The sequence below is a fragment of the Tachyglossus aculeatus genome, chromosome 23, assembly GCF_015852505.1.
Source record: "Tachyglossus aculeatus isolate mTacAcu1 chromosome 23, mTacAcu1.pri, whole genome shotgun sequence".
Lineage (NCBI taxonomy): Eukaryota > Metazoa > Chordata > Mammalia > Monotremata > Tachyglossidae > Tachyglossus > Tachyglossus aculeatus.
Window position 1 is genome coordinate 16,782,772 of NC_052088.1, and position 26,088 is coordinate 16,808,859.

The 26,088-nt window shown below is 46.1% G+C and overlaps 1 protein-coding gene across 3 annotated transcripts in view; it reads left to right on the forward strand.

Annotated features, from left to right (window-relative positions):
* Window positions 1–11,853: 11,853 nt before the first annotated feature.
* RASGRF2 (Ras protein specific guanine nucleotide releasing factor 2) overlaps window positions 11,854–26,088 on the forward strand; it is a 209,110-nt gene continuing 194,875 nt past the window's right edge. For all 3 annotated transcript variants that reach the window (XM_038765854.1, XM_038765856.1, XM_038765855.1), the window contains exon 1: window positions 11,854–12,130. In XM_038765854.1, coding sequence (XP_038621782.1) covers window positions 11,861–12,130 — 270 coding nt within the window. In that variant the 5' untranslated portion in view covers window positions 11,854–11,860. The remainder of the gene's footprint in view (window positions 12,131–26,088) is intronic.

Below are 26,088 nucleotides of genomic sequence, written 5' to 3' on the forward strand. Positions count from 1 at the left end.
ACAAGTCGGCAACATCTAGATGGTCCCTACCCAACAGCGGGTTCACAGACTAGAAGGGGGAGACGGACAACAAAAGAAAACATATTTACGAAATAAAATAAATAAATTCATTCATTCATATTTATTGAGCGCTTACTGTGTGCAGAGCACTGTACCAAGCGCTTGGGAAGTACAAGTCGGCAACATCTAGAGACGGTCCCTACCCAGCAGCGGGTTCACAGTCTAGAAGGGGCAGGCGGACGACAAAACAAAACATATTAACAAAATAAAATTTACACATACATATATTCATATACGCACGTATGCGTACAAATAAATAGAAATAGATGTATCGGCTCCTCTCCCCAGCCCCTCCTTCCCCTCAATCCGTCCCACTTGCAGGTAGAGCCCTCCGCCCTTTCGGCCCTGTCCGATTTTCTCTTGCCACTGACACACGCTGCTTCAGCTTGTAAAGGGTATTTCCTTCTTCCTAGTGACTGAACTGCATTGTCTCCTGAGAAGAATCAATGAATCAATCAATCAGTCGTATTTATTGAGCGCTTACTGTGTGCAGAGCACTGGACTAAGCGCTTGGGAAGTCCAAGTTGGCAACATATAGAGACAGTCCCTACCCAACAGCAGGCTCACAGTCTAGAAGGGGGAGACAGAGAACAAAACCAAACATATTAACAAAATAAAATGAATAGAATAGATATGTACAAGTAAAATAAATAGAGTAATAAATATGTACAAACATATATACCTCTCCATTAAAGGTTAAACTCCTTAGACAGTGAACACCATGTGGGGCAGGGATTGCGTCCAATCTGACTGCACTGTTTCTACCTCACAGCTTGGTTTACCAAGTACCACTATTGATATTATCGTGACTACTATTCATCATCATCAATCGTATTTATTGAGCGCTTACTGTGTGCAGAGCACTGTACTAAGCGCTTGGGAAGTACAAATTGGCAACATATAGAGACAGTCCCTACCCAACAGTGGGCTCACAGTCTATTGAAGGAAGTGAACAGAAGAGGAATAACAATTGTGATATCTGTTAAGCATTTACTGTGGATCAGGCACTGTACTAAGCCCTGGGGTGGATGCTTGACCTTTCTCACAGACCCACCCATGATTTGCTTACCAGCATCTGGGTAATGGATTTAGGGTGGACAAAGCTTCTCTGAGAGGCCAAACAAGGTGGGACCCTGTCCAATCAATCAATCAATCGTATTTTTTGAGCGCTTACTGTGTGCAGAGCACTGTACTAAGCGCTTGGGAAGTCCAAGTTGGCAACATATAGAGACAGTCCCTACCCAACAGTGGGCTCACAGTCTAAAAGGGGGAGACAGAGAACAAAACCAAACATACTAACAAAATAAAATAAATAGAATAGATATGTACAGGTAAAATAAATAAGTAAATAGAGTAATAAATATGTACAACATCTGTCCAGATGTGGGCCGTGGCCTAGACGGAGGCAGCCCCGAATAAAGGGAGATTCAGAGAACCGGGATGGTTGGAAGGGACCTGCCGGAAGGAGCAAGGGCCAGATGAAGTCTGGGAGAGGTCTCCTGGCTAGAAATATTGTAACTCTCAGTGGGTGGGTGGATGTTCAGAGGCACTTTAACCTCAAACCTGTCTGGTTTGAGTTCCCAAAACCCTTGAAGGAGAGTTCCTGTGTCAGTGGCACCACTAACACTGACTCGGTGTTGCTGGGGGCGAGGTGCTGCCGGAGGCGTTGCCGCTTGAGAGCCCACACTATCCACGATGCCGGAGAGTGATGGAGATAGTGTGAACTTAGTAATAATAATAACGATGGCATTTATTAAGCGCTTACTATGTGCAAAGCCCTGTTCTAAGCGCCGGTGGGGAATACAAGGTGATCAGGTTGTCCCACGTGGGGCTCACAGTCTTCATCCCCATTTTACAGACGAGGTCACTGAGGTTTCCCTCTGTCTCCCCCTTCTAGACTGTGAGCCCACTGTTGGGTAGGGACCGTCTCTATATGTTGCCAACTTGGACTTCCCAAGCGCTTAGTACAGTGCTCTGCACACAGTAAGCGCTCAATAAATACGATTGAATGAATGAATGAAATACCTGTTATCCTCCCTTAGACTGTGAATCCCATGAAGGGCAGGGACTGTGTCCGATCTGATTATATTGTGTCTAACCCGGTGCTCGGTACAATGTTTGGTACATAATAATAATAATAATGATGGCATTTATTAAGCACTTACTATGTGCAAAGCACTGTTCTGAGCTCTGCGGACGTTACAAGGTGATCAGGTTGTCCCACGGGAGGCTCACAGTCTTAATCCCCATTTTACAGATGAGGTAACTGAGGCACAGAGATGTTAAGTAACTGCCCAAAGTCACACAGCTGACAATTGTTGGAGCCGGGATTTGAACCCATGAACTCTGACTCCAAAGCCCGGGCTCTTTTCACTGAGCCACGCTGCTTCTACATAGTGAGCGCTTGACAAGCACCTCAATAAACAGTATTATTAATAATATAATTATGATAATGATAATACATTATATATAATAATATAGTAATAATAATTATATTCTTACTTCTGCTGTTGTCACTGAAGAGGGAAACCATAGAAAACAAAATTAGATTTTAAAATTTAGAAAAGAAACTTTGATAGAATATGGAATTTGAGAGAAAGCTGTGTAATTTGTGCCATCAAGCTTTTGGTAGGAAGCGCTACTAGGACTCAATAAGCTATCCTTATCTGATTTTTGTAAATTGATGTGTCCACTGAGGCCACCCAATGCCCATTGGATTCCCAGGTTTCGAGTAGAGACTTGAGGCAAGCGTAAGATGGATCCTTTAGGGGGGTGCTTCCTCAGCGCTTAGAACAGTGCTTTGCACATAGTATGCGCTTTATAAATGCCATCATCATCATTATTATTATTGCCAAAAAGCTGACGGCACATGTTCCACAGCTTTCTCCCAAGTTTCCTATTCTATCAAAGCTTCCTTTCTCCATTTTAAAATCTAGCTTGGATTTTACGGCTTCTCTCTTCAGCAAGAAGATTGCATTTAACTATATTATTATTGTTGCTGAAGGGATCGCCTTTACTAGAGAAGCAGCGTGGCTCAGTGGAAAGAGTAGGGTCTGTGGAGTCAGAGGTCATGGGTTCAAATCCCAGCTCTGCCAATTGTCAGCCGTGTGACTTTGGGCAAGTCACTTCTCTGGGCCTCAGTTACCTCATCTGTAAAATGGGGATTAAGACTGTGAGCCCTCCATGAGACAACCTGATCACCTTGTAACCTCCCCAGCACTTAGAACAGTGCTTTGCACATAGTAAGTGCTTAATAAATGCTATTATTATTATTATTATTATTATTATTATTATCATCTCCTCTGCCCTACACATTCCTGTCTTGTCCTTCCTCCATCTCTGTCTGTTTAACAAACAACCCTTCATTCCTCTCATACTGACATGAAATAAAGGTCTCACTGCTAATCAACTACCTACAGCTGTTCTTTGTGTTTGCTGATGGTGCTGCTGCTGATTAAATTTAATCTATGCATGTGGGTATAAATGAAAACACCAGGGTGTGATTGACAACATCTTTCATGCTGTTATCTCTCTCTCTCTCTCTGTCCCTTTCTCTCTCTATGTGTGTGTGTGTGTGTTTGCTATTTGTAGTGCTCGGGACCTTTTTTGAATATATATCAAATACTTACACCTTAATCAAATATATTTCTTATTTGAATGAGCAGATCTATAAAGTTCATTTATCTCCCCAACATAAAGAGCTTTTTCAGACTTATGGAATAGGTATGGGAGCATTCGTTGTTAAAGGGAAGCAGGTGTATTTACTGAAGAGCGAGTGACTAAAGTCTATATGGGAGAAGTGGTGAGTGCGCTATGAAAATGATAGAGAGAGCTCTCAAAAGCTTTAGAAGCAAGTGTGCATTTCCTAAGATGTCAGCAACGTGAAATTCACCCATGGATTCTAATTTATGCATTGTCAAAATGGACAGTTTCCCTTGTTTGTACATATTTATTACCCTATTTATTTATTTTACTTGTACATATCTATTCTATTTATTTTATTTTGTTAGTATGTTTGGTTTTGTTCTCTGTCTCCCCCTTTTAGACTGTGAGCCCACTGTTGGGTAGGGACTGTCTCTATATGTTGCCAACTTGTACTTCCCAAGCGCTTAGTACAGTGCTCTGCACACAGTAAGCGCTCAATAAATACGATTGATTGATTGATTGATTTTGGGTGTTTATGCTCTATTTGCCAGATGCCGTACTAAGTACTGGGGTAGATACAAGCTAATCAGGTTGTCCATAGTCCCTGTCCCACATAGGGCTCAGAGTCTTAATCCCCATTTTACAGATGAGGGAATTGAGGCACAGAAAAGTTAAGTGACTTGCCCAAGAGCACACAGCAGAGAAGTAGCAGAACCAGGATTTGATTTTAAGGGATTTAAAATCCTTGTTTCGTTTGACACAATCTCATCCTCAGGGATAGGGCCAAAACATTTCTGAATCACATTTAGGAGAATATATTGTTGAAATGTGTGGACGCTTTTGGATTCTCCAGTTAATAGTGCCTTCCTTTTGACTATAAAATGGAAATTGAAACTGTTTTGTGGAAAAAAGAAGAAGAAGAAATCAGCTTTTGGCAGGACAGAGGTCAGATCTGAACAAGTCAAGAAACGTGGCAAATTGAGGTAACTATCCCCTTCCCCACAGCACTTTGTATATATTTGTACATATTTATTACTCTTTATTTTATTTGTACGTATTTATTCCTCTATTTATTTTACTAATGATGTGTATGTAGCTATAATTCTATTTATTCTGATGGTATTGATGCCTGTCTACTTGTTTTGTTCTGTTGTCTGTCTCCCCCTTCTAGACTGTGAGCCCGTTGTTGGGTAGGGACCGTCTCTATATGTTGATGATTTGTACTACCCAAGTGCTTAGTACAGTGCTCTGCACACAGTAAGCGCTCAATAAATACAATTGAATGAATGAATCCACATAATTCAAGCAAAGATCAGTTTTGCCTCAATCCATTTTGACATTTCCAATAAAGGCATTTTGGGGGTGCCAATCAGACAAGGAATTGTGCACTTCCCTCCGTGAGGACCAGACTGGAACCTCATTCTTTCTTTAGTGCAAATGGAATTCCCAGTAAGATCCACAGCACAAAAAGCTCCCTGAAGGAAATAAAAAATGGCTAGGATGTATTTGAACCCGCTGCCTTAGACAAAGATTTTCCAACTCCAGTAAGAAGCTGGGGTGCTGGAACATCATCCCGGTCCATGAAAATGAAAGTGAAATGAACTTGGATATAATTGAAAGTGGGGAAAACAATGGCTTAAAATGAGAGGTGATCACTGCTCAGCTGGAACTCAATATCTCTGCCAATCCAGCCAAAGAGCTGAAAAAATATATACATTTACATAATATCATTGCCCCTTGTGTTTGGAGATGACATTCATGAGTGGTGTTATTTTCCATGTGAGTGAATAAGGCCAAAAAGACTGACACGTGACTAGCAGCGCTGCACACACTAATTATTTTTCCTAAAAAAAGAGGCGAACAGTTTTGAAAAATCTTTTTTTTTTTTTGGCCTCACACCACCAGGAAAGTGATATTCAAAGCGCAGGGTAATATGGGAGAGTAGATGATGGGGAGAATGCTTAACTGTGACTTTTCAAGATGCTCGGCTAGGAGAAGCCTAGAAACTGTATGAGTTAAGAAAAAGCAAATCAAGAGTAGCAAGTAAAAATAGCTGGCCGGATGTTTTCCCTCTAGACTGTAAACTCCTTGAGGGCAGGGATTGTGTCCACCAAATCTTTTGTATTGTCCTTTTCCAAACGCTAAGTACCAGTGCTCTCCACACAATAAGTGTCCAGTAAATACCATTCATTCAATCGTATTTAAATACCACTGATTGATTGATATTTGTAGGCTGAGCAGCTACTATAGGGTCATAGCAATGGAGTTCCCCCAAAGCACAGAGAGCAAAATGAACATTTTAAAGACAATGGGAAGCATAATCTGAACTAAGGTAGTCCAGTTGCTGTGTGGCCTAGTGGAAAGAGAACGGGCTTGGAAGTCTGAGGACCTGGGTTCTAATCCGGTTCTAATCCCAGCTCTGCCGCTTGTCCGCTGTGCGGCCTTGGGCAACTCAACTTCTCTGTGCCTCAATTACCTCTTTTGAAAAATGGGGATTAAAACCGAACCCCATGTGGGACATGGACGGTGTGCAACTTGATTACCTTGTAACTATCCTAGCACTTAGTTCAGTGCCCGGCACATAGTAAGCGCTTAACGAGTACTATTTTAAAAAAAGCTGATTTGGGGGATACAGCGCAGCAGGCAGACCACTGTCTAGAGTGGGTGTCTGAAATTCTGATGACGGTGATAATGATGACCAGCCTGGCACGTGACAATCCGAAGAGAGGGGCTTATCTCTTTCATCAAAGGCTTTGGGGAGACCAGGAGATCAAGACTCATATTTGAAAACAGTCACAGGTGCTGACAGCAGCAAATGCTCCAGCATGACAAAGGACAGTTTTATTCAGGCACACCACGTTTGGTCACCTGTAGATCTTTTCAGTCGCCTCTGCCGTGTCTGGATAGGCTGTCACCATTAGTAGCGACATCTTTGAATATAGGGCAGCTCCAAGTGTACTAAATCACTCAGTGTGAAAGCCCAGGATTGCTTCAGGGCACTCAGTGGAAAGCAAAAAGTTATCACAAGTATCAGAAGCTGTAGACTGGAGAAGGGGCTCTCCAGCGAGTTTACAATAGTGGGAGAATGTCTCGACCAACTCCAGGGTGCATGGATACTGGATTTTAACTGTGGGCCACCATTCATTCATTCATTCAATCGTATTTATTGAGCGCTTACTGTGTGCAGAGCACTGTACTAAGCGCTTGGGAAGTACAAGTAACCTCTTTGTAACCTCCCCAGCGCTTAGAACGGTGCAGTCAGATCAGACGCAATCCCTGCCCCACATGGGGTTCGCTGTCTAAGGAGTTTAACCTTTAATGGAGAGGTATATATGTTTGTACATATTTATTACTCTATTTATTTATTTTACTTGTACATAGCTATTCTATTTATTTTATTTTGTTAATATGTTTTGTTTTGTTGTCCGTCTCCCCCTTCTAGACTGTGAGCCCACTGTTGGGTAGGGATCGTCTCTATATGTTGCCAACTTGTACTTCCCAAGCACTTAGTACAGTGCTCTGCACACAGTAAGCGCTCAATAAATATGATTGATTGCTTTGCACATAGTAAGCGCTTAATAAATGCCATCATTATTATTACAAGTTTGCAACATATAGAGACGGTCCCTACCCAACAGCGGGCTTACTAGTTGCCCCGTGATGGGGGACAGCCTGGGGAGCAGGACTGAGTTGCTCCCAGAGTCTAGAACAAATTCAGCACTTTGTTCGGGCGTATTTACTGAGCGCTTACTGTGTGCAAAGCACTGTGCGAAGTGCCTGGGAGAGTATAATATAACAACAAACAGGAACACTTGCTACTCCAGGCCCTCTGCAGTGCTTTCCCGGGCACTGTGTTGCTGATGGCGACTGGTTCCCCTGGAGAGTTGAGGGGGTTGCTTTCCCTTTTGTGAGCTGTTGCACCTTCTGCCGCTATGGGGAACAGAGTATATATATATATATATATATATAATATATATATAATATATATATAATATATATATATATAATATATATATGTGTACATATTACTCTATTTTACTTGTACATATTTATTCTATTTATTTTATTTTGTTAATATGTTCTGTTTTGTTGTCTGTCTCCCCCTTCTAGGCTGTGAGCCCGTTGTTGGGTAGGGACCATCTCTATACGTTGCCAACTTGTACTTCCCAAGCGCTTAGTACAGTGCTCTGCACACAGTAAGCGCTCAGTAAATACGATTGAATGAATGAATATTTACTATTCTATTTATTTTATTTTGTTACTATGTTCTGTTTTGTTGTCTGTCTCCCCCTTCTAGACTGTGAGCCCGTTGTTGGGTAGGGACCGTCTCTATATGTTGCCAACTTGTACTTTCCAAGCGCTTAGTACAGTGCTCTGCACACAGTAAGCGCTCAGTAAATACGATTGAATGAATGAATATTTACTATTCTATTTATTTTATTTTGTTACTATGTTCTGTTTTGTTGTCTGTCTCCCCCTTCTAGACTGTGAGCCCGTTGTTGGGTAGGGACCGTCTCTATATGTTGCCAACTTGTACTTTCCAAGCGCTTAGTACAGTGCTCTGCACACAGTAAGCGCTCAGTAAATATGATTGAATGAATGAATATTGACTATTCTATTTATTTTATTTTGTTAATATGTTCTGTTTTGTTGTCTGTCTCCCCCTTCTAGACTGTGAGCCCGCTGTTGGGTAGGGACCGTCTCTATATGTTGCCAACTTGGACTTTCCAAGCGCTTAGTACAGTGCTCCGCACACAGTAAGCGCTCAATAAATATGATTGAATGAATGAATATTTACTATTCTATTTATTTTATTTTGTTAATATGTTCTGTTTTGTTGTCTGTCTCCCCCTTCTAGACTGTGAGCCCGTTGTTGGGTAGGGACCGTCTCTATATGTTGCCAACTTGTACGTCCCAAGCGCTTAGTACAGTGCTCTGCACACTGTAAGCGCTCAATAAATACGATTGATTGAATGAATGAAGGAATGGTGAGAATCTGGTGAATTGGAAAATGATCGTCAATAATAATCTCCTTTGAAAATCCCTTCCTTTAAGTTCTCGGAGACTGATCTCTTTGGAGAGCCAAAAACCTTTGGCTTCATTAAAGTCGTAAAGCATATATTTGTTTCCCTGTGATAATATGCAATTACCTATGACCTTTTTGGGAGCTTCTTTCTTCCTCTCACCTCTGGGAACAAGCTCGTCATCCTAGCAGCGCTTAATTTGTTTGTAATGGATGAGGTGTTGGGTATCCTGGCACCTCTCTGAGGGGCAAATCAATCAATCGTATTTATTGAGCACTTACTGTGTGCAGAGCACTGTACTAAGCGCTTAAGAGATCTTCCCCCGGGAGGTTTCAGAGTGGCAGCGGGGTAGGGTTTTAGGGGCCCCAGAAGAAGCTCCAATACCTACGACCATTCATTCAATCGTATTTATTGAGCACTTACTGTGTGCCAGGCAGTGTGGCTGAGAAGCAGCGTGGCTCACTGGAAAGAGCCCGGGCTTTGGAGTCAGAGGTCATGGGTTCAAATCCCGGCTCCACCAACTGTCAGCTGTGTGACTTTGGGCAAGTCACTTCACTTCTCCGGGCCTCAGTTCCCTCATCTGTAAAATGGGGCTAAAAACTGTGAGCCCCCCGTGGGACAACCTGATCACCTTGTAACCTCCCCAGCGCTTAGAACAATGCTTTGCACATAGTAAGCGCTTAACAAATACCATTATTATTATTATTATTACTAAGCGCCTGGGAAGTACAAATTGGCAACATAGAGAGACAGTCCCTACCCGATAATGGGCTCACAGTCTGAAAGGGGGAAGTGTAACACCAGATTAAACTTTGTGAACAGATGCTTTTACAATGACATGGTTAACACCTCAAGAAAACTGTCAATTTGTGCAAATAACTAGTAATTTGACCAAAATTTTAAATAAAAGTACCTACTCTACTCCAGTGGAGCATCAGGGTTGCCCACTTCCCCTGGGGCAACCGGCGCAGATCTCTCCGTGATGGTGCCAAGGGGCTTGAGAATGGGTTCTGGAGCTCTGTCAACAGAACCTGCAAGCCGAGCCCCAACAAGTTGTGGCATAAACTCAGCCCTGCCTCATCCTCAAGCGATAATAATAATAATAATGCTATTTGTTAAGTGCTGACCATGTGCAAAGCACTGGGGAGGTTACAAGGTGATCAGGTTGTCCCACGGGGGGCTCACAGTTTTAATCCCCATTTTACAGATGAGGGAACTGAGGAACAGAGAAGTGAAGTGACTTGCCCAAAGTCACACAGCTGAAAGTTGGCGGAGCCGATTTTTGAACCCATGACCTCTGACTCCAAAGCCCGGGCTCTTTCCACTGAGCCACAGAGGATTCTTTTGTGAATTTAGGGAAAGATTTGGGGGCGTGATTGATATTTGTGGCTGGAATATGCTCGAAACATCTCCATTTGGGAAAGGGAGGAATTTGGGGGTATTATTAATAATAATATAGTTAATATTTAGTCCAGGCTGTTCTTCTGGAAAGTCTCACAGTGCCTCAGAACGCAAATTACTCTGAAGACTTTCCATAACCCTGGTCTGTGTACCTCGGGAGGTAATACTACTAATAATAATATTGGCATTTATTAAGCGCTTACTATGTGCAAAGCACTGTTCTAAACGCTGGGGAGGTTACAAGGTGATCAGGTTGTCCCGCGGGGGGGCTCACAGTTTTAATCCCCATTTTCCATCTGAGGTAACCGAGGCCCAGAGAAGTTAACTGACTTGCCCAAAGTCACACAGGTGACTAGTGACGGAGCCGAGATTGGGAGCCACGACCTCCGCCCCCCAAACCCGGGCTCTTTCCACTGCGCCCCGCTGCTTCTCCGCTAATTAACTGCGGTGCACGTGGTCCTGGAAGGGAGGGGAGGGGGGAGGGGGAGAGGGGACACTGTTTCCCCTTCCCGACTGGGAGCCCGCTGTTCGGGAGGGACCGTCTCTCGATGTTGCCAACTTGGACTTCCCAAGCGCTTAGTCCGGTGCTCTGCACGCAGTAAGCGCTCAATACATAGGACTGAATGAATGAATGAAAGGGAGAGGGGAGGAGGAGGAGGAGGGGGAGAGGAGAGGGAGCGGGGAGAGGGCGGGGGGAGGGAGGGGGAAGAGGGCGGGGGGGAGGGAGGGGGAAGAGGACAGGGGGAGGGGGAAGGGGGGAAAGAGGGGAGGGGGGAAGGGGGGGAAGAGGGGAGGGGGGAAGGGGGGAAGAGGGGGGGAAGAGGGGAGGGGGAGGGAAGGGGGGGAGGGAGGAGGGAAGAGGGGAGGGGGGAGGGGGGGAAGAGGAGGGGGGAAGGAGGGGAGGGGGGAGGGGGGAAGAGGAGGGGGGAAGAGAAGGGGGAAGAGGAGGGGGTAAGGGGGAAGAGAGGAGGGGAAGGGGGAAGGGGGGAAGGGGGAAGGGGGAAGAGGGGAGGGGGGGAAGGGGGAAGAGGGGAGGGGGGAGGGGGGAAGAGGGGAGGGGGAGGGGGGAAGGGGGGAGGGGGGGGAAGAGGGGGAAGGGGGGAGGGGGGAAGAGGGGGAAGGGGGAAAGGGGGGAGAGGGGAGGGGGGAAGGGGGGGAGGGGGGAAGGGGGGGAGAGGGGAGGGGGGGTGAGGGGAGGGGGGAAGGGGGAAGGGGGGAAGGGGGAGGGGGGAAGAAGGGAGGGGGAAGGGGAAGAAGGGAGGGGGAAGGGGGAAGAAGGGAGGGGAGAAGAGGTGGAGTGGGGAGAGGACAGGGGGAGGAAGGGGGAGAGGGGAGGAGGAGGAGAAGCAGAGGAAAAGGGCGCGGGGGGGGGGGGACTCAGCAGGAGCAAGACAAGCGGCGGGTTTAGCAGCGGCACCACTAGCGGCGGCGGCGGCGGCGGCCCCGAGAGCAGAGGAGGGGCCAGCGCACACTTTGCTCCTCCGCTCGCTCTCCGAGCCCATTAGCGCTCGGCCTCCCTCCCGCCCTCCCACGTGACGCTCCCGTCCCGTCCCGTCCCGTCCCGTCCCGCTCCCGCCTCCCCCAGCTGCGGGAAGTTTGGTCGGGCGGCGGCTGGTCCGGGAAGGGAGGAGCAGCGGGCGCAGCGGGAGCAGCGGGCGCGGGGCTGTCGGGGCGATGGCCGGGTCCGGGCGCTGAGCCCCCGGTGCCCGGTGCCGTCGGGCGGGGCGGCCATGCAGAAGAGCGTGCGGTACAACGAGGGTCACGCCGTGCACCTGGCGCTGCTGGCCCGGCGGGAGGGCACGAAGAGCGGCTTCCTGGGCAAGCGGGCGGCGGAGGCGAGCCGCTGGCAGCCCAAGTGGTTCGCCCTCTACCAGAATGTGCTCTTCTACTTCGAGGGCCGCCACAGCGGCCGGCCCGCCGGCATGTACCTGCTGGAGGGATGCACCTGCCAGCACAACCCCAGCGCCAACGGCACCCCCAACGCCAACGCCGACAAGCAGGTACACACGGGCGGGGACACACACGGACACACACACACACACACACACACACACACGCCCGGGGCTCCGGGTCCCCCCCCGAAACAAGCCGGACCCCCGTTGGGGGCCACCTGATCACAACAACAACAACAATAATAACAATGCAATTTAGTGAGCGCTTGCTCTTCATTCGTTCGTTCATTCCACCGTATTTATGGAGCGCTTACCGTGTGCGGCTAAAATGACAATAATAATAATAAGGGCATTTATTGAGCGCTTACTAGTCACTCGTTCATTCAGTCGTATTTATTGAGCGCTTACCGTGTGCAGCTAAAATAATAATAATAAGGGCATTTATTGAGCGCCTACTAGTCATTCATTCAATCGTATTTGAGCACTTACAGTGTGCAGCTAAAATAATAATGGCATTTACGGAGCGCTTACTAGTCATTCATTCGTTCATTCAGTCGTATTTATTGAGCGCTTACCGTGGGCAGCTAAAATAATAGTAATGATAATGGCATTTATTGAGCGCTTACTAGTCATTCATTCATTCAATCGTATTTATTGAGCGCTTACTGTGTGCAGCTACAATAATAACGATGATAATGGCATTTATTCAGCGCTTACCAGTCACTCATTCATTCGTTCAATCGTACTTATTGAGCGCTTACTGTGCGCGGAGCACCGGACTAAGCGCTTGGGAAGGACAAGCCGGCAACATATATAAGCCCTGGGAAGGTTACAAGGTGATGAGGCTGTCATTCATTCATCCATTCAATCGTATTTATGGAGCGCTTACTGTGTGCAGCTAAAATAATACTAATGGCATTTATTGAGCGCTTACTATTCATTCATTCAGTCGTATTTATGGAGCGCTTACTGTGCGCGGAGCACCGGACTAAGCGCTTGGGAAGGACAAGCCGGCAACATATATGAGCCCTGGGGAGGTTACAAGGTGATGAGGTTGGCATTCACTCATCCATTCAACCGTATTTATTGAGCGCTTACTGTACGCGGAGCACCGGACTAAGCGCTTGGGAAGGACAAGCCGGCAACATATATGAGCCCTGGGGAGGTTACAAGGTGATGAGGTGGTCATTCACTCATCCATTCAATCGTATTTATTGAGCGCTTACTGTACGCGGAGCACCGGACTAAGCGCTTGGGAAGGACAAGCCGGCGACATCCTCAAAAATCTCCAGTGGCTGCCAGTTAACCTACGCATCAGGCAGAAACTCCTCACCCTGGGCTTCAAGGCTGTCCATCCCCTCGCCCCCTCCGACCTCAACTCTCTTCTCTCCTTCTCCAGCCCAGCCCGCACCCTCCGCTCCTCCGCTGATAACCTCCTCACTGGGCCTCGTTCTCGCCTGTCTCGCCATCAACCCCCGGCCCACGTCCTCCCCCTGGCCTGGAATGCCCTCCCTCCCTCTGCCCCTCCGCCAAGCTCGCTCTCTTCCTCCCTTCAAGGCCCTGCTGAGAGCTCACCTCCTCCAGGAGGCCTTCCCACACTGAGCCCCTTCCTTCCTCTCCCCCTCCTCCCCCTCTCCATCCCCCCCCCATCTTACCTCCTTCCCTTCCCCACACCACCTGCATATCTGTTTGTACATATTTATTACTCTTTATTTATTTTACTTGTACATATCTATTCTATTTATTTTATTTTGTTAGTATGTTTGGTTTTGTTCTCTGTCTCCCCCTTTTAGACTGTGAGCCCACTGTTGGATAGGGACTGTCTCTATATGTTGCCAATTTGTACTTCCCAAGCGCTTAGTACAGTGCTCTGCACACAGTAAGCGCTCAATAAATATGATTGATGATAATGATGATGATGACATATAGAAGCCCTGGGGAGGTTTCAAGGTGATGAGGTTGTCATTCATTCATCCATTCAATCGTATTTATGGAGCGCTTACTGTGTGCAGCTAAAATATTAATAATAAAGGCATTGATTAAGCGCTTACTAGTCATTCATTCATTCATTCAATCGTATTTATTGAGCGCTTACTGTGCGCGGAGCACTTACTAAGCGCTTGGGAAGTACAAGTCGGCGACATATATAAGCCCTGGGGAGGTTACAAGGTGATGAGGTTGTCATTCATTCATCCATTCAATCGTATTTATGGAGCGCTTACTGTGTGCAGCTAAAATAATAATAATGGCATTTACTAAGCGCTCACTAGCCATTCATTCATTCAATCGTATTTATTGAGCACTTACTGTGCACGGAGCTCTTTACTAAGCGCTTGGGAAGGACAAGTCGGCGACATATATAAGCCCTGGGGAGGTTATAAGGTGATGAGGTTGTCATTCATTCATCCATTCAATCGTATTTATGGAGCGCTTACTGTGTGCAGCTAAAATATTAATAATAAAGGCATTGATTAAGCGCTTACTAGTCATTCATTCATTCATTCAATCGTATTTATTGAGCGCTTACTGTGCGCGGAGCACTTACTAAGCGCTTGGGAAGTACAAGTCGGCGACATATATAAGCCCTGGGGAGGTTACAAGGTGATGAGGTTGTCATTCATTCATCCATTCAATCGTATTTATGGAGCGCTTACTGTGTGCAGCTAAAATAATAATAATGGCATTTACTAAGCGCTCACTAGCCATTCATTCATTCAATCGTATTTATTGAGCACTTACTGTGCACGGAGCTCTTTACTAAGCGCTTGGGAAGGACAAGTCGGCGACATATATAAGCCCTGGGGAGGTTACAAGGTGATGAGGTTGTCATTCACTCATGCATTCAACCGTATTTATGGAGCGCTTACTGTGTGCAGCTAAAATATTAATAATAATGGCATTTATTAAGCGCTTACTAGTCAGTCATTCATTCAATCGTATTTAGTGAGCGCTTACTGTGTGCGGAGCACCGGACTAAGCGCTTGGGAAGTACAAGTCGGGAACATATATAAGCCCTGGGGAGGTTACAAGGTGATGAGGTTGTCATTCATTCAGTCGTATTTATTGAGCGCTTACTGTGTGCAGCTAAAATAATAATAAAAATGGCATTTATTGAGCGCTTACCATTCATTCATTCATTCGCAAGCGTTTGGGAAGTACAAGTCGGAAACATATATAAGCCCTGGGGTGGTGATGAGGTTGTCATTCATTCAATCGTATTTATTGAGCGCTTACTGTGTGCAGCTAAAATAATAATAATAATAATAATAATAATAATGGCATTTATTATGCGCTTACTATTCATTCATTTATTCAATCGTATTTATTGAGCGCTTACTGTGTGCGGAGCACAGGACTAAGCAATTGGGAAGGACAAGTCGGCAACATATATAAGCCCTGGGGAGGTTACAAGGTGATGAGGTTGTCATTCATTCATCCATTCAATCGTATTTATGGAGCGCTCACTGTGTGCAGCTAAAATAATACTAATGGTATTTATTGAGCACTTACTATTCATTCATTCAGTCGTATTTATTGAGCGCTTACAGTGTGAAGTGCACTGTACTAAGCGCTTGGGGAGTACAATTCAGCATTAAAGAGAGACAATCCTTGCCCTCAACGGGTTTACAGTCAGGGGGGAGGAATAGTTTTTTGGGGGGGAATCCAGAGAATAATAATCATCATCATAATAATAATGTTGGTATTTGTTAAGCGCTTACCATGTGCCCAGCACTGTTCTAAGTGCTGGGTGGCGGCTGGGGGTGGGGAGATACAGGGTAATCAAGATTGTCCCACTTGGGGCTCCCAGTCTTCACCCCCATTTTCCAGATGAGGTAACTGAGGCCCAGACAAGTGAAGTGACTTGCCCCAAATCACACCGCTGACAAGTGGTGGAGGTGGGATTAGAACCCATGACCTTCTGACTCCCAAGTCGGGGCTCTGGCCACCGAGTCACGCTGTTTGGTGAAGTGACTTGCCCAAGGTCCCACAGCAGACAAGCGGCGGAGTCGGGATTAGAACCCACGACCTGCCGACTCCCAGGCAGAGAAGCAGCGTAGCTCAGTGGAAAGAGCCCGGGTTTGGGAGTCGGAGGTCGTGGGTTCGAATCCCGGCTCCGCCCCTTGTCAGCTGTGGGACCTTGGGCAAGTCACTTCGCTTCTCTGGGCCTCAGTTCCCCCATCTGCAAAATGGGGATGAAGACTGTGAGCCCCACGTGGGACAACCTGATCACCTTGGATCCTCCCACAACCCAGAGCTTAGAGCAGTGTTGTGCATATAGTAAGCACTTAACAAATGCCATCATCATCATCATCATCCCAGGCCCTCACTTTCTCCACCAGGCCGGTGCTTAGTACGGTGCTCTGTGTGTGTACCGTAAGCGCTCAATAAATAGGACTATTTTCTGAGCCTGGCCGGGTCACAATACCTCGGGTTAAGGCCTGTGTTGAGCAAACAAGGTGGGGAGGAGGAGGGAGCGGGGTGTGTGTAGTGTAGTGGTGTGCGTGTAGTGTGTGTGGTGTGCGTGTAGTGTGTGTGGTGTGTGTGAGTGTAAGATGTGTGCAGTGTGTGGGGGGGTATGTGTAGTGTGTGAGTGTAGTGTGTGTGTAGTGTGTGTAGGATGTGTGTAGTGTGGGGGGTGTGTGTGTAGTGTGTGTGTGGTGTGTGTAGTGTGTGTGTAGTGTAGTGTGTGTGTGTGTGTGGTGTGTAGTGTAATAATAATAATGATGTCATTTATTATGTGCTTACTATGTGCAAAGCATTACTGTAAGCGCCGGGGAGGATACAAGGTGATCAGGTTGTCCAACGGGGGGCTCACAGTCTTAACCCCCATTTTACAGATAGGGAACTGAGGCCCAGAGAAGTTAAGTGACTAACCCAAAGTCACGCAGCTGACAATTAGCGGAGCCAGGATAGTGTGTGTGTGCCTGGGGTGCCTGGCATGGACTTCTCTCCCTGGGCCGCCCCTGCCTTTCCCCTCCGACCCCGGCCCCGGATTTGTTGTCGATTTGGCCTTCCCAAGCGCTTAGTGCAGTGCTCCGCACACAGTAAGCGCTCAGTAAAGACGATAGAATGAAGGAATTTGCCCCGAGTCCTGGGCAGCGCGCCCTGCATTGCGTTGTGCTTTCCAAGCGCTTAGTCCAGTGCTCTGCACACAGTCACTCAATCCGTATTTATTGAGCGCTCAGTAAGTACGATTGAATGAATGAAGCACACTGCCCCGGATCCCGGGAGCCTCAGCGCTGTGCCCAACCAGTGTGGCACCTGTTGTGAGGAGGGCAGAGTGAAAAATTTGGGGGGCTTCGCCTCCGGAAAAGTTTGGGGGCCACACACCCCCACACTGCTCTGCCGCCTGCTCGCCTCCTGGCCAGGGCTGTAGCCTAGACGTGCAGGGGAGAGTCCAAACAGTGCCCTGCCCCGTGACCCCGGGACAACCACAGGGGGCTGGAAAAGAAATGATGATGATGGTATTTAAGCGCTTACTGTGTGCAAAGCACTGTTCTAAGCGCTGGGGGGATACAAGGCGATCAGGTTGTCCCACGTGGGGCTCACAGTCTTAATCCCCATTTTACAGATGAGGAAACTGAGGCACAGAGAAGTGAAGTGACTTGCGCAGAGTCACACAGCTGACAATTGGCGGAGTGGGGATGATTGTGGTGTGGGACTCTTTACCTTTTTCATTTTATACCTGTCCAGCTTTGACAAATAGAAAGGCCCCTGATCATTCATTCAATCATATTTATTGAGCGCTTACTGTGTGCAGAGCACTGCACTGTACTAAGCACTTCTCAGTACTGCCAAACTCCAGCACGAAGACCACTCAACACAGCTAAGGACTGGGCCCAACGTGGTGTGGAATCAGAAAACACTCGGAGTGATTTTAATAATAATAATAATAATGGCATTTGTTAAGCGCTTACTATGTGCAAAGCACTGTTCTAAGCGCTGGGGGGATACAAGGCGAAGAGGTTGTCCCACATGGGGCTCACAGTTTCAATCCCCGTTTTACAGATGAGGTAACTGAGGCTCAGAGAAGTTAAGTGACTTGCCCGAGGTCACACAGCAGACATGTGGCGGAGCCGGGATTCTAACCCATGACCTCTGACTCCAAAGCCCGTGCTCTTTCCACTGAGCCACGCTGCTTAATAATGATAATAATGATGGCATTTATTAAGCACTTACTATGTGCAAAGCACTGTTCTAAGCGCTGGGGAGGTTACAAGGTGATCGGGTTGTCCCACGGGGGGCTCACAGTCTTCATCCCCATTTTCCAGATGAGGGAACCAAGGCCCAGAGAAGTAAAGGGACTTGCCCAAAGGCATCCAGCTGACAATTGGCAGAGCTGGGATTTGAACCCATGACCTCTGACTCCAAAGCCCGGGCTCTTTCCACTGAGCCACGCTGCTTCTCTTGGGGTGGGGGCAGCGCAACCATCTTTCATTAAGCCTTGTGGCGTGGCTTAATGAAAGAGTGAATCCTTTTTACCAGTTGGGCTTTGGGCGTATTATTTACCTAAAACATTCTAGAACGTTGGCCGACTTGTATTTCCCAAGCGCTTAGTACAGTGCTCTGCACAAAATAAGCGCTCAATAAATATGATTAAATGAATGAATTCTTTAAAAAAAATTACTTGGGTATTAGAGCCCCCTCGTCCCCCTCTCCACCCCCCATCTTACCTCCTTCCTTTCCCCACAGCACCTGTATAAATGTATATATGTTTGTACATATTTGTTACTCTATTTATTTATTTATTTTACTTGTACATATCTATTCTATTTATTTTATTTTGTTAGTATGTTTGGTTTTGTTTTCTGTCTCCCCCTTTTAGACTGTGAGCCCGCTGTTGGGTAGGGACTGTCTCTAGATGTTGCCAACTTGAACTTCCCAAGCGCTTAGTACAGTGCTCTGCACACAGTAAGCGCTCAATAAATACGATTGATGATGATGATGATGATGATAGAGCCTGTTGTTGGGTAGGGATCGTCTCTAATAAGTTGTCGATTTGTACTTCCCAAGCGGTTAGTACAGTGCTGTGCACACAGTAAGCGCTCAGTAAATACAATTGAAAGAATGAATGAATGAATCTGTGCCCTTTGGGTATTTGATATTCACACCACCGCACTTATGTACATATCTTCAAATTATATATATATATATATATGATGGCATTTATTAAGCGCTTACTATGTGCAAAGCACTGTTCTAAGCGCAGGGGAGGTTACAAGGTGATCAGGTTGTCCCTCGGGGGGCTCACAGTCTTAATCCCCATTTTACAGATGAGGTCACTGAGGCCCAGAGAAGTTAAGTGACTTGCCCAAAGTCACACAGCTGACAATTGGCAGAGCTGGGATTCGAACCCGTGACCTCTGACTCTAAAGCCCGGGCTCTCTTCCACTGAGCCACGCTGCTTTCATATATATATATATATATATATATTTATATATATAAACTAATATATATATATATAATATAATATATAATATTACATATAAATATAATATGTATATATATATATAAACTAAGGTTATAAACATGAGTGCTGTGGGGCTGAGGGAGGGGTGAATACACGTTGTTGGGTAGGGATTGTCTCTATCTGCTGCTGAATTGTACTTTCCAAGCAGTTAGTACAGTGCTCTGCCCACAGTAAGTGCTCAATAAATACGACTGAATGAATGACATCCATAGAGAAGGCAGCACTAGGTTTGATAATCCGAAGGATCACACTAGAAACCAATTGATTTTTTTTTTTTACCTCCCTTCTGTGGCTTGAGTTCTGTCCACTTTCTTTGCCTGAAATATCCTCATTACCGTTAATTTCCCAAGAGTGTTGGAAAATAAATGATAAATGGTGCTTCATTGACAAATTTCTCAGAATAAAATCTTGATTATCGTGATGAGGTGAAGAACAGATTAAAAGTACACGATGTGTGCATTTTCCTCCGGATGGCTTCTCTTCATAGCAGAAGCAGCGTGGCTCAGTGGAAAGAGCCCGGGCTTTGGAGTCAGAGATCATGGGTTCAAATCCCGGCTCTGCCAATTGTCAGCTGTGTGACTTTGGGCAAGTCACTTCACTTCTCGATGCCTCAGTTCCCTCATCTGTCAAATGGGGATTAAGACTGTGAGCCCCCCGTGGGACAACCTGATCACCTTGCATCCTCCCCAGTGCTCAGAACAGTGCCTTGCACCTAGTCAGCGCTTAACAAAATACCAAAATTATTAATTATTATTATTCATCATTGCAGGTTTCCTTTTTTAAAATAAATCTTTGGAAAGTAAATATTCTAAGATATCTAATACCCTTTTTTAATCGCTTTTATTACTTGGTTCCTTTAATAATCGACTCCCCAGATGTAGGGGGAAGAAAACCCATGATTGTTTTCCAAGAATGTTGGTAGTATAATTTTGAGCTAACTTGATGAGGCGTTCCCAGGATTTTGAATCAGTAATCTTTTCCTGAAGGGAAGGGTCATGGGGCTGGAAAATACCCCATTGAGTGCCACATGAGAAGAGCGATTTGCTATTCATTTTTAGCCACTGAAACCTTTATAAGATAAAATATTTTAAATTGCCCTGAAAACATGCCATCATCTCCGTAAATTCATTAAAAAGTGATAGGAATCTGGAGAAAGACTAGAGTTCTCTTGTTTCCTGAGCCAAATCGGAGAAAGTTTGAACCCAAATCTTCCGAGTGGAAGAAACCCACTCTTTCATAGAGCCAAGAACAAATGAGGACATTTCAACCTGCAAATATTTTCATGGTGATCAGTTCCACCAGGAGTGAAATTACGCCACTGAGGGAATCGATCCAACATCCGTTCAAATTGTGAGGTTTTGTTTTTTTTTTTACTTTTTGCCAAATTCATCAAAGAGCTAATTAAGTTTAAAGTATGATGCAGTCATCACTTCAGTAACGTTATACCCGTTATCTGTATGAGGTTCAATTGTTTGGCCGCTCTCATTTCTGCGAATGAAGGTAACAGAGGAAAAAAGAGCTCCATAATTTGCCAAGAACAGAATCTCAGAGTCTGGCACTGGAACTCATTCAGTCAGTCGGTGGATCCGTGGTGTTTATGGAGCACCTGCTGTGTGATGAGTTTTAGAGAATGATGAAACTCTATGGTTCCTCCCCTCAAAGATCTTGCAGTCTAATGGGGCAGGCAGACCCAAAATAATTTACAGATAGGAGCACCTGCTGCGTGAAGGGTACTGCATTAAGTGCTTGGTTTTCGAGAATGATGAAACTCTGCGGTTCCTCCCCTCAAAGATCTTGCAGTCTAATGGGGAAGTCAGACCCAAAATAATTTACAGATAGGAGTAAGAGGAGCCTGGAAAGATCGCTGTTATTACTATTGTTAGGGACTTGTCGAACAGGGAGTGCTCAATCAACCAATCAATCGTATTTATTGAGCGCTTACTGTGTGCAGAGCACTGTATAGAGAAGCAGCGTGCCTCAGCAGAAAGAGCCCGGGCTTTGGAGTCGGAGGTCATGGGTTCGAATCCCGGATCCGCCACAAGTCTGCTGTGTGACCTTGAGCAAGTCACTTCACTTCTCTGAGCCTCAGTTCCCTCGTCTGTAAAAATGGGGATGAAGACTGGGAGCCCCACGGGGAACAACTTGATCACATTGTATCCCCCCCAGCGCTTAGAACAGTGCTTTGCACATAGTAAGCACTTAAAAATGCCATTATTATTATTACTAAGCGCTTGGGAAGTACAGGTTGGCAACATAAGGAGACAGTCCCTACCCAACAGTGGGCTCACAGTCTAAGAGGGGGAGACAGAGAACAAAACCAAACATACTAACAAAATATGTAAGTTAATAAGTACACATTTTTGAGTCAGTTTCAGAACTTTCTGCTGGAAGCCCCGTGGGGCAACCTGGGGCTCGCCAAATGATCTTGCAAAGCTATGTGGGAGAAGAAGAGAAAAGGAAGATGAAAGAGGAGAAAGAAAAATAATTGACACCGGTGGGAGGGGAGGAAGCTCTGCTTTCTCCTAATACCTCCGCTTGGCTTGTTTCTCCTCCCAAGGGTCAGCTAATCATTCCTTCTGATGCTGAAGACTGTGGCCAGTGCTCATACCAAAACATATTCTTCTTTCTATACTCCCTCTATATTTTGGTTTCTCTGGTTTTACCGAAGTTTTAAGAACATATGAGATACCACGCTGGAACAGACCAGTGTTCCGTCGTGACATCTTAGGCTCGTCGTTTGTCATTTGTCATGCGCCTTCTTGTAACCTTTTGTCTCTTAGAACTCATCGAGGGCCTATGGCCCGTGAATCTATACAAACACACATCATGCACTTTGCATTGCATCTCCTAGGGACCCAATGCATACTGTTATTACTACTACTAACAATGTTGATGGTGTTTATTAAGCACTTACTATGTGCTAAGTACTGAGGTTGATACAAGGTAATCAGATCTGTCACCGCTGCTGGGCCACACAAGGTTCACAGTCCAAGGGGCGGGGAGGGAGGGAGAGGAAGTATTTGATCCCCATTTTACAGATGATGCTTCATTCATTCATTCATTCCGTCATATTTATGGAGCGCCTACTGTGGGCAGAGCACTGTACTAAGCGCTTGGGAAGTTGGGAAGCAGCGTGGCTCAGCGGAAAGAGCCCGGGCTTTGAAGTCAAAGGTCATCGGTTCAAATCCCGGCTCTGCCACTTTTCAGCTGTGTGACTTTGGGCAAGTCACTTCACTTCTCTGGGCCTCAGTTACCGCCTCTGTAAAATGGGGACTAAGATGGTGAGCCCCACGTGGACAACCTGGTCACCTTGTAAATTCCCCAGCGCTTAGAACAGTGCTTTGCACATAGTAAGCGTTTAATAAATGCCATCATCATTATTATTATTATTATTATGAGAAAACTGAGGCCCAGAGAAGTTTAATGACTTGCCCAAGGTTATACACCAGGCCTGTGGCAGAGCTGAGATTAGAACCTGGTTTTCCTGACTCTCGGTCCCGAGCTCATTCCCCTAGGCAACATGTCGGTTGGGAAACTTACTATCTTCCTTAGACCTGGGAATACTATGGTATTTATTAAGCGCACACTGTCTGCAATGCGCTGTACTGAGTGTTTGGGAAAGTATAATGGAAACCTGAACCACCTTCCCTGACCATGAGGGGCTTACGTTTTTATGGATGCTGCTGAAATGAATCATACCCTTGATCACGTAGTAGATGGTGATCCTATCCCTGCTCAGCCTTCATCTTTCCGGAATGAAAAATCCCTTTCCTTTCAGCCTTTCTGTTTTATGAGGAGGCTGTTCCAACCCCCAATCATTTCAAAAGTAGGCGGTTATTGTTTTAAAAGGTAGATGGACCAGAGGTGTCCACTTTTAATTTTGAGTAAGGGGGACGTAAGGTGGCAGACATTTTTCTGGGGAATGGGGATAATTGTCAAGGAAGTAACAGGCCAGAAAGCCACTGTTCATCCCCAATTGGAAACTGTCAGGTCTGGTCAGAGAACGGGGATGAGCGAGGCTGAAGTCCACCGCCTCAATGGTGCGGGCACCCATGATAGGCACTGTAGAGAAGCAGCGTGGCTCAGTGGAAAGAGCACGGGCTTTGGAGTCAGAAGTCATGGGTTCAAATGCCGACTCTGCCACGTGTCAGCTGTGTGACTTTGGGCAAGTCACTTCACTTCTCTGAGCCTCAGTTACCTCATCTGTAAAATGGGGGTTAAGAGTGTGAGCCCCACGTGGGACAACCTGATCACCTTGTAACCTCCCCAGCGCTTACAACAGTGCTTTGCACATAGTAAGCGCTTAATAAATGCCACTATTATTGGTTAGCTATTATTAGGTGGAATGAGACAAAGTAATTGCAAATCATTTCCAAAACAAAAATGAAATTTTGGCATATTTCTTCAGGTGTGGCAACATCCCTGGGGATTGGGGTGAGGCTAGGGATGGAGTGGAATAACAATAATAATGTTGGTATTTGTTAAGCACTTACTATGTGCCAAGCACTGTTCTAAGCGCTGGTGGGGGGATACAGAGTAATCATGGTTGTCCCACGTGGGGCTCACAGTCTTAATCCCCATTTTACAGATGAGGGAACTGAGGCCCAGAGAAGTTAAGTGACTTGCCCAAAATCACACAGCTCATAAGTGGCGGAGCCGGGATTCGAGCCCATGACCTCCGACTCCCAAGCCCGGGCTCTTTCCACTGAGCCACACTGCTGTGGAAGGGAAATGAGGGAATGAAAAAGTGATAAGGGGGTTGAAAAAATGCTTGCCATGGAACCACTGGCTCTTAGCGTCCTGCTTAAACGTCTTAAACATCTGTCGGAACCAAGAAGGGCAAGTTATTTTACGAAACGTATGATCACAGTGCTTTAAACGTCTTTAACCTCTGTCAGAACCAAGAAGGACAAGTTATTTTATGAAACGTATGATCACAGTGCTTTAACACTAGGGCCCAAGCGCTATGCCCCTCTGGGTGACTCTGCAAATATTTATTGATTGAATGAACCTTCCTCAGGGCTTTACAGAGTATGCAGAAGGGACTGTTCTTGACCTTCCAGGTTGGCTGAGTATTAATAGGAGAGCTTTGTCCTAGAGGGTAGACATAGAGGAGTATCTGTGAGGCTGCTGGTAGTGCAGTGAAATAGAAAAACGTGGGGGTGATTATTCATCGGGGGTTCTGCTGAAATCTTAGCTGGGCACGCTGGTCCTGTTGCTGATTTTGGCCATGACTTTCCCGCGCCCGGTGCTGTGGGAGCAGTGAGACAGAAGTGGCTGAAGTAGCTGCACAAGGGGTCTCCTTTCTCTATCATCTCTAGAACAGAGCTAGGCAAGGCTCAGTGGTGGCTTTAGAGTATGTCACGGCTGCAGGAGGAGTGCTCCTGAAACCACCAGCACTCTATTTTTCACTCCCTTCCTCGCCTCCTCTTCCCCCTTGTTTGTTCTCAGCTTGCAGCTATTCTATAAAAATAACCAAGAATTGCCCAGAGGTGAAGTAGGAGGGAGTTTGTCTGCGTGGGGCTGGAGGACGCAAGTTTTACTTGACCCGGATCCTCCTGTCTGGCCCTGCTAGGAACCCCGAAGGCTTGGGATCCTAAGTGGCATTTATCCCTTGCACCTAGCAGAAGTTTTTAAGCCTTAACTAGCTCTCAGAGTCTGCCCTAAATTGTCTTTTGCCAAATGTGGGAAGTTAAACATTTAAAAATGGAAACCAGTGCTTTTAAATGAGTTTGTGAGTAGGCTACAGGAAACTTATTAGCTAAAAGACCCATAACTTTCCTTTTCCTCCTACTCCATGTATTCATTTTGATTTGGGCATTGAAGTAGTTGCTCGGGCCCTATCAGTGCTGTAATTTACCCAGCTCGAGCTGTGTTTTTAACTTGCTGGGTAAGTATTGGTATTTCTTCCCCCCCGATGTTTGCACATTTGTGTGAGGCCCACACTCTCTCCTTGTAGCATGCTCAAAATTTCACATGGGTAATGAGGGGTTCCAGCTCTTTAGGAGGATAAGGGGAGCCTTTGACCTAATGGAATTGGCCGCTATAATAATAATAATAATAATAATGGCATTTATTAAGTGCTTACTATGTGCAAAGCACTGTTCTATAATAATAATAATAATAATAATGGCATTTATTAAGCGCTTACTATGTGCAAAGCACTGTTCTAAGCGCTGGGGAGGTTACAAGGTGATCAGGTTGTCCCACAGAGGGCTCACAGTCTTAATCCCCATTTTACAGATGAGGTAACTGAGGCCCAGAGAAGTGAAGTGACTTGCCCAAAGTCACACAGCTGACAATTGGCAGAGCCGGGGTTTGAACCCATGACCTCTGACTTCAAAGCCCGAGCTCTTTCCACTGAGCCAGGAAGCGCTGGGGAGGTTACAAGGTGATCAGGTTGTCCCATGGGGGGCTCACAGTCTTAATCCCCATTTTCCAGATGAGGTAATTTAGGCCCAGAGAAGTTAAGTGACTTGCCCAAAGTCACACAGCTGACAATTGGCGGAGCTGGGATTTGAACCCCTGACCTCTGACTCCAAAGCCCGGGCTCTTTCCACTGAGCCACGCTGCTTCCCACGTTATAGCCTCCTCC